Genomic DNA, 15,508 nt, shown 5'->3' on the forward strand with positions numbered 1-15,508 from the left:
CAAGGGGCGGCCCCCAGGGCTCTGAGGAGGGAAGAGGGGAGCGTAGGCTATTTGGGGGAAATCAAGCAGTCACAGAAATCTCGTTATATAGACACCCACTTGTGCCTTGCTGAGGTTGCTATTTTAAAAGGAGTATATTTGATCGACACCAAAGGTCACTGCTTTAAAACAAGGTGGAGAATCATTTCCTGCAGGAGCTATATCACGAAATAGAATGAGGATCAACAACTAAGGTTTTGAGTTTGGTGAAATTCCTGCATTTAGATTTTTATTGGCATTTCAGCCCCTATGAAGCGACGTTTGGAAAACAGCGATACCACTGGAGATGCTAACTGGCCCCTATGTGCCCCTCACACATTATGAGAGGTTTCAAAAATCCTCCTACCAAAGACCCTCCAACCGAGTTCTCTACGTTGTGTATACTCACCTCATGACGGAACACGAACCCAGAAATGCCAGCTACCAGCTCAGCCAGGAACACCAGCGACAGAAACATGGCATACTGAAAATCAAGCACACGGGGACAAAGGCAGACACGTTAGGATTGGGATGCGTGCTCCTTTGGGGTAGGTGGCTTCTCCATCACAGGGAATCACACAAATTCTCATATCCCCCAAAGTTGAGGAAAAGTTTAAAAATACTCTTGTCCAGATTTCCCCACATGAGCCTCAATATAGAAATGTGTCTATTTAATATGCATAAGCGTTTTGGGCCACACATGCTGAGGAGAGCTCATCCGGAGACTCAGCTCAACCAGGAGAAATCTGGAAGGGCTTTTTATAACTCAGGTATCCGCTATTTTTGATGTTAGAATTGTTGAGCAAGAAGGTACTCTGGGGGGAAAAAAAACCCCCAAAACCAAAAAACAAGTACTCTGGAGGTTCACGGTTCTGCCCCGTCTGGGGGTCTTTCATACCACCTCCCCCATGACGGTCAGCTGACGTCTGCGGGCACCCTTCATCTGGCTTCTGCAAGCTTAGCATAGTCCCTCCACCCGTGTACCCCTAGCGGCCCAATCAGTTTCCAAGCTTTCCCATTGCTGGGAAGACTTCCTTTCTCTTGGCCACAGTCTGCCTACTTGTAACTTCCACTCCCTGGTGCTAGAACGGCTTTCAGAAGATCTGACAACCAGCCCAACCTTGCTCCTACACAAGGGCCCGTCATATGTGTGACCCCTTCCATGATGTGAACCCACTGCTTCTCTTCGTTTGGGTAAATCCCTCCGGTTTTCTTGAGCACATCTCTTAAAATGGCTTCAGACCCCCTTCCTTTGCAACTGTATCAAGCCCATGCTGCCAGAAAGACCAGAATGCACACGGGCCAACATTCTTCCTCAATATGGTGATCAGCCTTGAGTATAGCACTTAGAGCAGGGGCCAGGGGGCTACTTCCCTCTCTGGTTCTGCACAGCGTGTGGAGTTGATAGCCTTTAAAAAGCAAGTAAGCTACGTGACTGTAAGTATCTAAAACCCTTAGTGCTTCTTATTCGTTTCATGCTTCCTGTACTTTCCAAGTGGACTGTGTATGTGTGTGTGTGTGCGCGTGTGCGCACGTGAGTGCACATGCAGGGATAAATTACATGGTACTTATGAGACATTAAGGGTTTCCATTTTTGTGGCTTTGAAAAGCAGATAAAAGGAAAGAGAAGAGATTCTTTTCCTACAAGGCATATGTCTTACAATCTGTTTCTTCTCATCTCAAAATGAAATACAACAGTCCTGAATGTTTGCAATGGTCCTAGGTGATGCTGTAGAATTTGGATAGACTCGACGTGGTCGTGTTACTTATTTGTAGAGTGTACATATGTGCACAGGATCATAAATTATTTCTCTTGGGTAGTGGCACATGTTAAAAGGAGAAAATACTGGCTTAAAAGGCCAATTTTGTTCAAAAATCTTAACAAAAGTCTCTACACACATTTAAAGCACAGCCACTAAAATAGCAAACACAGTTATGAGTAGAATGCCCCGTGTACATGACATCTGTCTCTCAACTTAGTACAAAATGCAATGAGAAGCACGTGTGACTCCAGAGAGCATCTCACACCAGGCCTAGAATCCACCAGAAAGTCCAATGGGAAAGTAACTGTCAGGAGGCAGGTGGGAGAAAGGACATTTGACTACGTGGTCAGATGTCCTCCTAGGTTTACATCCTAGCTTTGTTGTGGGCTCTTAGGAAAGAGGCAGCCACTCTGGGCCTCCATAAAGTGAAAATAGTTATTTTCAGTTGTTTTGCAATTAATGAGGTTAAATGAGGACCATAACATTCTAGACTGACAGTTAATCAGTCACTTCCGCTCCTGTCAGCCAGATCAGCAGTTTCCGGTCTCTGGGAAGTTCCCTGTTTCTGGGAGCTTCCAGAGAACAGCTGCTTCTCCTTCAGAAGGCCTTGGCCAAAAGCCTACTGGGGAAAGCTTTTACTAAATATAGGTGGTAGGGGTCGAGTTTTCTGCATGTGAAAATACTGTAGTAGAGAGAGTCCTGGCTTTGGAAGGAGATGTCTATGGGTTTCAGACCCAGCTCTCCCCACACTAGCTGGGTGAAGCAGGGCTGGTTACGCACCTAGTACAGCATCCAGCAGAGAAAAGGAATTCGTGTTTTTTAAAAGACCAAAGACAAAAACTAAACAAAACCCCCAAAACTTCTCTCCAAAGGCCCACCTGCTAGTGAGCTCACAAGTGGTAGGAGAAAATGGCAGAGTGGTTTGAAACCGCCTTCAGCAGAGTCCAATGCTATTCTTTCATACATGGGGACAGAGGCCCAAAGAGGCTACGTCCCCGCCATTAAAGACCTAAGCCAGGTCTCCTCCCTTCTTGTTTGGACAGATGGATTCTTAGCCATCTTTCTTTTTTTATGCCTCTGAAGTAAATTCTCCCCTTGCTACTCACTGCACTAAACGCGAGGCTCCCAACCCTTGCTGTACCATCGAAACCTCTAGAGAGCTTTCGGAGAATGTGATGCCAGGGCCCCAATGCCATAAATTCTGGTTCAGCTGGCCGGAGGTGGGACGCCTGGCGAAGGTGTTTTTAGAAAGCTGCCCAGGTGATATAAGCAGGCATGCAGAGTTGAGGACTTAACCAAAAGCCATCCTCGTGCTTGTAAGAAACCCTAGAAGGTGGACCCAGGGCGCTAGCATAGAGTGGCAGGTGACAGCAGCAGAAATGCCTCTGTGTGGCCTCACTCTGGCTTTTCCACCAACCTCGAAGAATCCGCGCTGGCCAGGGCATCAGCCTCCCGCACGGTCTGCAGGACAGAAGTGGCCAGAGCAAATGCTACCTACATGAGGTTGTCAAGAGAGAGACTAATTGGTGCCACTTTGGAAGGTGGTTCCTTTAGAGTGAGTCACCCTTACCCCCATATCTGTCACTAGAGGGTATTAAATGTCACCCTAACTTGGGGCTAACCACAGCACTGAGGGACTCTCCACTCTCCCCTTTCACAAAATGAGGCGTCTGAAAGCAATCTCTGTAAACACAATGTTCTTTTGAGGAGAGGCCCTTGGTACCTTTTATCTATAAAATCCTTTAAAAGTTAATGCTCACTGACGAAGAGCATGGGTGGTGAGTGGACAATTAGGCAATGAGTCTACCAAAAACCTAAGAATCATGGTAACAGCCTTACGACACCCTGCCCCTTACCCTTTGGGAAACATCACGCTGTGTGTGTCCTATTGCAGTGAAGGCGCCCAGCCCTGGGCCTGGTAGCCAACATTTGGCACGGCATCAACCCTCTGTTGAGTGGGGAAGCTCTGGCTTAGCAACACTCCCATAGCGCTGAACTGGGGTGCGCAGGTTGAGAAGAACATGCCCACGCAGCCAAGCATAGCCAAGTTCAAGGAGGCAGAATGTATTTCTCCAGTGGGAACTTGAAGCCGTAGGGCTGCTGATGTTTGGGATGCTGCCTAGCCCACCAAAGCTGCACATCACATACCTGAAGCGATTTCTAAGAAGGAATGCAAAACTGGACCAAGGCATCTCGCCATGAGGATATAAATGGCTTCTGAGAACCACAGCCTGCTGCTTTGTTACCACCTACCTCGAGGGACCAGAACTGGATTTCTTTGTGCCAGGCTGTGTTCAGGGTTGTTTTGCCCTCTAAGGGATTAAAGGGTGGATTAGGTAAGAGTCTGGACTAAAATTAGAGTCCACACATATTGACTTGTGGGTGGCTTCAAGAAGGGCCAGGTCACTTTCATGTGATTTATATTTTTTCACAAAGTCGTTGAAAGAGCAGTATTCTGTTGTGACAGACTCACCAGTTTCAGCATCCACGGGCTACCACGGCAGGTCGCGAAGCATCCAAACAGGCCAAAAACCACGATAGTGGTGCCAGTTCCGATGAGCACGTACGGAGCATTCGTGGAGTTCTCAGCAATCAGGGAGATGTAGGTGCCCAGAGTGAGTTTGCCCCAGACTCCAACAGCCAGCAGGATCACCCCAGTGATCTGAAAAGGTGGGCGGGAGGAGAGAAGGGACTATGAAACTGTGAAGGTGAGAATCGACACCCTCGATATGGCCTGGATGTGAAGACTCTTATTTCCATGGGTAAGTGGCACTTGCTGCAGGAGTCCTCGAAGCGGTGGGAAGTGTCGGAGACCAGCCACTCAAGCCGTCCCAGACTAAAGACACTTGGGTTTTGTACAATTAGATCTGGCCCTTACACAAAGCCATATGTGGTTACCACATGGATTGGAAGTCTAGCCGACAACAAGGAAGCTTTTTTTAAATCTGTTTCTGGAAAATGCATGTTCATGCTAATACAGGTCTCAGAGCCCTCCCAGGCCTGGTCGGAGAGCTGCCACCCAATGCCGAGCTGGGCATAAGGCCATTAAGAATGTCGGCCACCCTCTTCAATGGCACGTGTGGATACGGTACGTTTTAAGGACATTTTGCATGATGTTTTAAGGAGCAAAATGATTTTCTTTCCCTGTTAGAACAAAAATCTCTACAAAAGCAAAACATTCAAAATATTTTTGAATCCCTATTGATACACTGCCTTATTTACAGTGCTTTATTCAATATAAAACAACAGAAGAATCTGAAGCTTTCTTGGAATTAGCAATAATGCGATTTGGCAAATCCCACCGATCAGTCCAAAGGAAATCGCCACAGCATGTCTAAACTACAGGACCTTGCATCATTCAGGCCCTTACTTTAGGGAACAGACTTAGGGCTACATGCTGTGCTTTACCCTCCACCCCCGGCAGGCCACACAACCCAGCAGCTTCAGCGGCTAAAGCCAGTTGTTGACTTTGTGTCTCTATCTCCCAGCTGGTCTCGACTTCAGTTTTCCAGTAGCTTAGCCACTCGTTCAAACGGACAGCCCCCTAAATGCCACCTCCTCTGACACCTCATGAGGCTCGAAAGAAGCGTGGGTGTCCAAAGAAGCCCTTTCCCAAGTTCTGTCCCACCCTATCACCCAATGTCCTATAGCAAATGCCTCAGCTTCCTGTCCAGCCTGGCCATCCAAGTGAGGAGGCATGATGAGAAACAGGAGCAAAGCAGTAGGGTACAAATCAATACCCACCTTGCCAAGGTCTCCCCTGTCCATCAACACACTCCCAAATATGCGCTACACGAGGAAGCAAACGGTGGGGCCAGTGAAGATGCCTGGCCCTCTCTCCTGTACACTCCGAAAACCCCCGCAGTTTGGAGCCACCAAGATCCACCATCAGGCTGATTCTCTGTGTGGCATGCTCCACCCATTTGGCGGAAGGGATCAGCAGGAAAAGCAAGAGCTTGGTGATATTCCCCTACCCCCACCCCAGTTGCCTCTCTACTCTGCAGAACCATCACCGTGAAAGGCAGATTCAAAAGCTTTGAATCAGAAAAAGATTGAGAGACTAGTGCTAGTTTTGTAAGGGGAAGGCGAATGAATGTGACGCGATCTTGAGGAGAAAGCGTTTGACACTAATATTTAGGAGAAGGTGGCCCAGGGGAGGTCTACCGCCTTTGAACAGTTCCATTGGGGGATGGCCTCAGTGAGTTAAGAAAACCAAGGCCAGAGGCTGCCAAGAGTTTCAAGGCCTCTGCTGACACCTGGTGGTTGCTAAAGAAAGTAGCTCCCTTGAACAGCCTTCTTCCGCCACAGGGAAGCATAAAATGGAAACATTATGCTTTTCAGTCACCAGAAGCAAAAGTTAAGATTCACCTCTCCACTCATTAGGGGTGAGAACGCAGTGAACATTAGGGAGAAGGGAGAGTGCCTGGGTTATCTTTTATGTCTCAATGCTTTATACAGTGCCAAACACGGCCATTTCACTTCTCTGGGTCTTAGAACATCTGCCTCATAAAAGAGTCCTTCAACTGTCACATACTTACAAAACTTCTCCGTCGGGTGGGTATTGTGAGGGGCTTTAAAATGGAACCAGAGAAAAATCTCGTCCCCTATTTCCCACTTCTACCTATTTCCCTCGTCTACCTATTTCCCACTATACATTAGGCATTATCTGCCTAATGCTATAAGTGTCACAGTGCCAATGTACTGATCAAAACCAGGAATTCAGTTAAGGCAGGCACTGTTTAGGCTGAAGACACATCTCCTCTACAGACTTGCTCTTTTTCATGTGACTGCTCCCTGCCCCCCACCCCGAGATTCATAACGCTTCGGACATATGTCGTTAGGATGCATTGGCTTTAGTGACCGAAGAGAAGAGTCTGATGGCTTAGATTTCTGTGACCAGCCACTTCATACAGTGCACTTACTACCACAATAAATATATGCAGTATATCAAAGTTAACCCAAATCTGGATTTTAAAGGTAACAGTATTAACATTTTGATCCCTTTTCTCCTTTCAAAAAATAATTTCTCTGAATGCCACCATGGCTTCATTATAGGACAGCAGTCTCAGGTAAAGTACAAAACCTACAATATCAACTTTGTTAAAATGTTCATAAAATGTAAATTACGTTAACATTTATTTTTGCAGACCTCAAAGGTACCTCTTAAAGATTGTCAGTGGAAGCAAAGAAACACAACACTGTGGGTACCACGTTGTGTGGGAGAAAAGCCATCCAGGATCCTGACCTAGACCAAGCCAGTCATCCTCTAAGGAGCTCTCTTTCTCCTAATGACGTGGAGACTGGCATAGATGGGCCCCATCCAGCACCTGTCTGCTAGGAATCTAAGAACAGCCCAGAGAGAAAAGCCCTCCTCCGATGTTGCTCTTCTCACACTCAGAGATCCCTGATGGCCCAAGTCTGTGTTTGGAAGGCCGCACCCCACCTACACAAGGCCTTCTGAGCACACCGAACCCGCCTCTGCAGCCTCATCTCCCTCCCTCTTTATGCATTCTATGTAGTTCCAGTAAAACTGAGCTGTTCTCTGCGTATTCCCTGTGCTTTACTGCTTCTCAGCCCTGGCTCGATGATGATCCTTTTGGTGAGAATTCTTCCCCTTCCGATCACTACCTGTCTACATCCTTAACTTGTACGGCATACCGTGCCTACTCCTCCCAGTCTCCTTACGCAGAACTTACTCTGTACTATGCCACTGTCACGCGGTGCCCTATCCCCCTCGCATGCACATCCAGGACTGTGACCCTCTTGAGGGCAGGAGATGTGTGTCTTGCACATGGTCAATGTCCAGTACATGTCCACTGAGCAAATGAATAAACAGCCGATGTTAGATGTGAGAAGGGACAAGAAGCCTCCTGCTAGCCGTCGACCTGCTATACTCTCTGCAGCTCTCTGAGGAACTATCAGAAATGGTACGAAGGCCAACCGGAGCAGGCATTGTCATCTAGGGGAAATCACAATGCTTAAGGACAAAGACGAGAAGATGAACTGGACAAGGGAAAGAAGGTTGGGCTGGACTTGGGTCAAGTATGGGACAAAAGCGCCAGGCGCTTGAAGGAAAAAACTACAAGCCAAGGGCTGAAGAGCCATAAAATACAAACTCGTGCTTTCTCTCATTTTGTCTACTATAATAATGCTTCTCGCCAAGGATAAGAAACCTACAAAGACAAGCAAGCCAAAATCAAAAGTCATTGTTATACACTGTGTGACTTTCTTCTTGGTTCCTGTCAACAGACACGCACATGCGCACGCGCACACTCCCCCCTATGTGTACCTTTACAAGCACCCACAGGGTGAAAAGCAAGGCACGCGTTCCCTTGACATGCTTCTTCTGCTTTTGCTCGCCATGAATAGGCTCAGGGCTCACCAAAGCAATTTTGTGTCTGAGCTCCTCAGAGCCCTGCAATTTCTAAACCCATCAGTGTGTCACTGGTTTAGCTTTCTCATGGAAGTTTTGCTTCTTTCTCAGAAGACTCCATTAGCAAGCAGCCAACAGGGTGGCTGAAGAGGGGACAGATCAGAGCCTACAGGTCAGAGCCCACACAAGTGGTCTGGGAAAGGTGCTGCCGCCACCTCACCCATTCTCATGTCAACTACGAGCCAGGAGGGCAGGCCCTGTACCCGCCAGCAGTAGCCAGGCTGAGGCTCAGGGTCTCCTCTCATTCCCAGCCTCTCGTGGCAGCTCGACATTTTGTGTGCTTCCAGTGCAGCTCAGAATATGTGGGTAGTAGAGTACTTCCGGCTACCTCTGATTTAGGCTTGGTGAGGAGGCTGAAAAAGCTATAATGGTAGCACCGTAAATTGTAGACCAGAACTAGAGAATGTGATGGCTCACATTACCTTAAAATCGCATTGCAAGGATACTATGGGTAGGTTGGCCAATATTGCATGGGGTGTCCAAAATGCTCTGGAAGAGATTTCCTGAGGTTCATTGTCATTCAGAAGTAGATTCTGGGGGAGCAATGGCAGCGATCTGTGTGGTCCTTTGCTCCCCCTGCCAGGTCAACACAGCTAATGCTGGAAAGTCTCCCTATCGTCCCTGCAGCGTCCTGGTCCTCAGAGAGGAGCCAGGGAGACGGTGCTTCTGTCTTTCTCACATGCCTACGGGCATTTCACTGGAACCCACTGCCTCCCCTGCCCACAGACCACAGCCTTCTGATTGAGCAGCTGTAGCTCCTCTCATGCCCATGAAAGGCTGTGCCAGGTTTGGGTCTGATGGAGCCAAGTCCATGTACTCTTTATTTCCTTAATTTCATGAGATACGAAATATGCACTTGGCTCACTGTTGGCATAATGTGTATCTGTTCTTGTAGGTGGGGTTCATGAACCCATGTATTATGCAATGAAAAAAAAAAAAAAGACCACGACAAACTGAATTAGAGAAGCACCAGCTCTCTCGAATGCACCCCATCCTAAGAAGCCATCTGGGATAGAAAGTACAGGAACGAAAGACCAGCCTGAAGAAACACACAGAAGAAATCGTAGGCCGAAATCTCAGCTAGACAGCAGGTTAGGCAGAAGCCACAGATTGATCATCCCAAAGGCTTCCAAGTTAATTCGCCCCTGGCAACTCCATGCAGAGGCACTGTGAAATGTTCTGGCCCAACTGCAGACAATTCTCTAACTCAGAAAAACCACATGACACAGAAACTCCATCCACATCATAATCAAAATAAATACAATTAAATAATAATTAAAGCAGTAATTAAATCATTAAAAGACAGGGTCCTCAGAAGTTAGATTTTTAAGAAGCAGCCAAGCAAATTATGCTTTCTGCCCCCTCTTACTTGAAGCATGATGCTGAGGAGACCACGGGGCCGGGCACTTTGCCTGGTGTTCTGACCTGATTTTGTACACGGGGAGACAAAGCAACTGGAAAGGTAGACAAACCAGCAATTTCCGCCACATTGCGGTTTTTTCTCTTTAAACTTGAAGAAGTAACAGTGTGAATCTGTCGTATTTACAACTTAAGATTTTATTATAAGTTATTTGTGAAAATACGGGGTTGGGCTAAGAGGCAGAATTGATTGGGGTTTTCCAGTGGGCTTGAGAACCCAGTCCAGCTGAGGGGCAGAAGGAGAGCCAGTGTGTTTATTTAAAATGTAGGTGAAGGGAAGAGCTCTGGGCTGGGACTTAGGATCCCAGGGCTTCAAGTTGCAGTTGATCACAAATTAGCTGTGTGACTTGGGGCAGACCACCTAACCTTTCTGGGCCTCGGTTCCCTCTTCTGTAAGATCAGGAGGTGGAAAAACCTGATTTCCAGTGCTCCCCTCCAGCTCTAACATTCTGAGACACCAAATCAGAAGCTGCAACTTGACATGCTTATTCACTCGCAAATCTATTTAGGGAAGTGCCCACTGGGAAAATAAGCACCAGGAAGTTTATTAGGTTCTCCCTGTGACTGACAAACTGTCAGCAGTGGGAGTAGGCAAGTAGGCTCGTCTCTGGACTCAATGCCCATCATTCTACCAGCTTTCTGAGGTGACAAGTGGTTTCTGGGAAAGAGAAGGAAAGAAAAACACCCAGGGGGGCAGGCATTGCCGTTTTACGCGGACGCTCAAAGATTTCCTAAGGTCACTAGCGTAACAACAAGCTTTCCTTTTTTATATGAAGATGACATGTCGTCTTAAGAGTGGTAAGACCTATGATTTGAGCTGCTTTTTTCTAGGCAGATCTGTTAGCCAACTCAACTCTTCTATGTGTGGAAGAGAGGGAGATTAGTGCGATCTCTAAAAGGGGAAGGGAAGTTGAGAAGAGGGAGAGAATTGGGATGATCTTAAACACTGATTTGTTAAAACTGGGTTTGAGAACCATTAGGAAACCCAGAGACTTGTCTGGTCCCGGCCCTGTTTTCTATGGGGTTTGACGTGACCAAAGGCCACCTGGGGAGCGTTCCGAAGGCACTCGTGGAGGTGAGACCACAGTTTGGGAGCGAGTCAGAGATGCAGGTAAGGGCTGAGGCCAGAAGTGACAGCCGAGGGAAAGATGTGTCTCAGGAAACAGAAGCAGAGGATGCGGGGGAAGGACGGGGCTGAGGCTGGAGGAAGATAGTCACTAGAATGTCAGGGGATGATGCCGGAATTTGGGGGAACAGTGAGGAGATGCAGAACTGAGTGGACAAGTCTATGAAGGTGGCTGCCGACAGGAGTAGGAGACATGGAAGAAAGAGACTTTTTTTTTTATTCCCCTAAAGACTTATGGGAAACAAGGTCAGCACAATTCATGGGCCCCATATATGCCGATGGGCAGACGCAGGACTCTTCCTTTACACACCCAAGGAAACCCACTACAATTGTATTTTATATTTAAATATTACTTCATCCTATAGCCAACTCACAGAATTCAAATTCCAGGAGCTAGGTCATGAGCCCAGAGTGATTTGTCAAAAACTCTAGCTTCTATTTGGATTTTAACAGTGAGCAGCCAGGGTCTGATGTACACGCTGTCAAACAGATCATACATCGATGCTTCTAAAAATATGAAAAGGGCTTTGAACAGCCCTGTGAAAACTCAGGAATTCCAGTTCCTGCTGTGGGCTCACCACACGCCTTTCTTCACATGTTTAGCTAAGCAGCTGATCGTGTCACAGGCAACGGTTCCAGGAATGCTTAAAGTCTATCAAACAAGGCTTCCGTCCTTGAGCCAGTCAGGTTGCAGATCTGTGGCTTGGTTCTCCATCTGTGAAATGACAGGACTTGCCCCCGTAACATCTATAGGAGCCCTTCCAGTGCTTAAGTTTTATGTGTTTCTTTGAGTTGCCCAGGGGTCCTCAGAAGGGCCAAGATCAAACCCAACTGTTCCCTAGGATGCAGACCACACTGGTCAATAGTGTTCCCCAAGGGCTTATGCTGGCTGGGCTTTGTACTCAGCCTGGGGGAGGCTAGCTGGGGAGGGGCTCAAGCAGATGGCTGGTTGAAGACTGAATAATCCCTAATGTCCTAGATGCCCAGGGAGTGGTGGCAATTGATCAATATGTTGGCAGCACTTCCTGAATTCAAAACTGGCTCTGAACATGGTGGAGACATCTGAAATGGAGCTCTCTTGGAAAAGTCAGGGCTATACAGCTGCTAAAATCATAATCAAGACCACTTTAGTCAAATAGCCTTTCACTACTTGAATTACTAAACCCCTTCAAATGAGCCCAACCGGTTCCACCTTCTACTTAATTCCATTATTCAACAAAGTGTCACAGGAAATTTCCAAACATGTTATTAGGGACTCTGTATATCCTACTAGGAAATGTGAAAGAATGGGCAGCCCTGAATTGGTTTTGTATTTCCTGTATATTACTCTAAAGGATTCTGGACTTTAGGTCTCCTCCCTCTTAAGAAAAAAAAAAAAAAAAATCCACAAAGAAAGGCCCCAGAAGCAAAAGAGAATTTCGCTCCATGCTTATTAGCACATTGAGAAATGTTCCATTGTATCAGGGAGAAATTTTTTTTTTAAAGATTTTGTTTATTTATTTGGCAGAGAGATACAGAGAGAGAACAAGTAGGCAGAGAGGCAGGCAGAGGGAGAGGGAGAAGCAGGCTCCCTGCCGAGCAGGGAGCCCAATGCGGGGCTCGATCCCAGGACCCTGGGATTATGACCTGAGCCGAAGGCAGCCGCTTAACCAACTGAGCCACCCAGGTGCCCTCAGGGAGAAATTTTAAGGGCAGCTTCTCGGCATTACTTTTCATCTGTAAGTATTGCTGAGTTCTTCCTGAAAATGTTCAAAACAGGACCTAGGTTTGTGATTTACACCACCGCGGAGTGTCTTACCCCAACCTCCAGCCTCTAAGAGCTCGTAAAAGAAAGAAGCCAACAAACCAGAGGATGAGACTGTCTGGACGTAGCTCACACCTTTCGTCTCACTGATGACCCAGATATATAAATAGATGGCATACAGATGAACGCTTACGAAGAATTGGGACAGCAAAGCCACTTATGGGGAGATTTGTGTACTTAGAAACCAGGACCAGCTGTAGTGGCTAAAGTGACAGAAGCTTAATATCTGGGGGATTCCCTCTATGCCACACCTCCTCCGTGGAACCCCCAAGTTGATCTACTCGCATTTAAAAGCTGTTGGTCCAGCTGACACACACGAAGAGGCAGGTGAGTGCCAGGAGCATCAAGGGCCAGCCTTATCAGCGGCATTAACAGGTGGCCCGCTGAGCAACTGAAGGAAGTGCTGTGGGGAGAGACCCCTTCCTATGCTTCCCTTCCTCGAGTGACCTAGGACCGGACCACTGCTGTGGAAAGATGTATCAAATTCCACACTAATAAGAAGAGAGCTTTTTAAAAGAAGATCGTGTCCGTGTAAAGCTTCTAAACAAGAGCTACGACTGCGTTATTAATGCCTGTTGACAGAAAGTTTCTGCTGACTGCACATTTACCCTGGCCTGCATTGTTAATTGTGTGTGTGTGTCAAGATTTGAAGAGTCTTGTGGGAGGAAATCAGGTTCTTTACCTCCTCTGTATCCACCAAAGCCTCACTCACCCACATCTTGTGTCCAATCTTCCAAGACAACAAGTCGTTCAGACATTCTGTCCTAATGCACATTTAATAGAATCACTGCTTGTCTGAGTGTGGTTCCCAATTTTTAATTCGAAAGCCAGTCTCTGTGCCCATGATGAGCACAGGATGGGAGTTCAATAAATGCAGAATGCGTCTTAGTGGCAATCTCTCACCTTCGAATTCAGCTTTCTTCCAGGGGCTGTGTCCTTGGGGGTTACTGGATGGGAACGAACATGGATAAACCAGTCCTATCGGCGATTCCATACGTGTGAACCGAAATGCCAGCCCAAGACTGAAGAGCACATGTCTCTATCATGATTATGTTGTTGAACAGATTGAGCTTTCCAGGAGTTCCATTATTTGCAAAAGGGAAAACTTTCTTTGCAGCATTTCTATATACGATTATCATCTCCAAAATACCAAAAACAAACCCACAGTCCTCCAGGGATATGTACACCTCATACATACATGTGTAAAGTCAACAAGAAGATGCTAGAACATAGACAGTAAGGTGATCCCTGAAGGCCTGTGCTCGATCTAGCTATGTGTTGATGGGGGGTCCAGGGGTGGGGTGTTTGGGGGAGCTCATGCCTCTCTTCAGATGAACTTGGCACTGATGAGACATAATGCCAGAAGAGGGCCTATCATTAGATGAGTCAAACAACCTGTGGAGGAAACAGGTAAGCAGCACTGAATAACAAGATTCTTATACAAAGAGTAACATGGTCTTCTTTCAGTGGTCCTAACTTTCTCCTGAGATGATTTAAGGGAAGAAAAAAAAAGCCACCTCACTTCTATTCATGATTTAATTAACTTTACTCTCAATACTCAAATATCCACACCACACACCTATGTGATACCACCAACAAATAAGATACACAGGGACAATTTCAGAGGTCTAATAGGGATAGGGTATTGCAGGAAAAAAAATTAACTTTGGTAACACACGTTCTTGGCAAAAAAAAAAAAAAAAATCAGTTATTTCAGAAAAGCACAAAGAGGATACTTCACCCTCTCTACCACTACCACTTGGGCCAAGCCACCGTCCGTGGCATCTCTCCCTGCCTCTACCTTTGCTCCCATGGCTCTGTTCTCAACACTGCAGCCAGGCTGATCGTGTTCAAACGAGAGTCCGACAATATGACTCGTTTGCTCGAAAGCCTTCTACACATCCCACCTCCCAGGGCAGGAGCCAGCACTCTCACCCTGGCCTGCATCCCTCCCTGGTTCTTCTGATGGGACCTCCCGTGGCTCCCTCGTCACTTACTCGGCTCCAACCCTCACGGGCCTTCTGGCTGCAGGCCGGTTCCTGCCATGGGGACTTTGCACTCGCTCTTTCCTCTGCCTGGACTTCAGAGATCCCTCCTTTCTTCAAGTCTCTGCTCCTCAATGAGCCCTTCCCTCATGACCCGGTTTCAAACTAGAACCCTGCCTCTCCAGCATGCCCTACTCCCTTTCCCGCTTGGTTTTTCTCCACTGCACTTACCATCTCCGAACACGTGGATTTACTTGCTTCGTCTGTCTCCCCAGATGAATCTTAAGCTCCACGAGGTCAGGGGATTTTGCCTGCTTTATTGATGAATCCCCAAAGCCAAGAAAAATGCCTGCCCCATAGTAGGGACTCAGTAAATATTTGTTATGTGATTGAATACAAGAAGACAGGCTGATAGGCAAGTGTGAGCTTTGGACGCCAGGAGATCGACAGTCACTGGCCCGCACTAAGGAAGCCAGATAGTGGACTTGACTCGCACAGGGCCAGGTGGTGGCACTCAGATTAAAAACCTGTTCTCTGGCCAATTCGCTTCTAATCTGGCACATTGCTTCATAAATGTCTGCTTTTGACCACCAGGGGGACTACATGAGAAAGCATGGGAACAGCTAGGTCTAATCTACTAATGGAAATGTAATTCGAAGCTCTACCATCCTAGAACTCCGTGAGGTCAACAATTAATGGTTAGGAGTCAAGAGAATGAGCGGTGCTTATACCAGCATGTTCTGCATGGAGCACTGGGTGTTATACGCAAACAATGAATCATGGAACACTACATCAAAAACTAATGATGTGATGTATGGTGATTAACATAATAATAAAAATATGTACAACGGTGCAGGGGGGGTGGGGAGGACTGGAGGGGGTGCTTACTGTGTGCTGGGCACTCTAAGTGCTTTAATGCTTTGTCTAGTTCAGTCTCCTAATAATCCTATCACACTTGTC

General features: G+C 47.1%; 1 protein-coding gene across 1 annotated transcript in view; it reads right to left on the minus strand.

Annotated features, from left to right (window-relative positions):
• The window catches only part of TSPAN7 (tetraspanin 7), a 128,234-nt gene that overhangs the window by 22,089 nt on the left and 90,637 nt on the right, over positions 1-15,508 (minus strand). Inside the window, exons 2-3 of the mRNA XM_028113533.1 lie at positions 4,255-4,443; positions 428-502 (exon numbers count right to left, since the gene is read on the minus strand). Coding sequence (XP_027969334.1) covers positions 428-502; positions 4,255-4,443 — 264 coding nt within the window. The remainder of the gene's footprint in view (positions 1-427; positions 503-4,254; positions 4,444-15,508) is intronic.

Source organism: Eumetopias jubatus, unplaced genomic scaffold, assembly GCF_037043125.1.
Source record: "Eumetopias jubatus isolate StellerSeaLion01/CBP00866 unplaced genomic scaffold, mEumJub1_p1.0 scaffold_11, whole genome shotgun sequence".
Taxonomy (NCBI): Eukaryota; Metazoa; Chordata; class Mammalia; order Carnivora; family Otariidae; genus Eumetopias; species Eumetopias jubatus.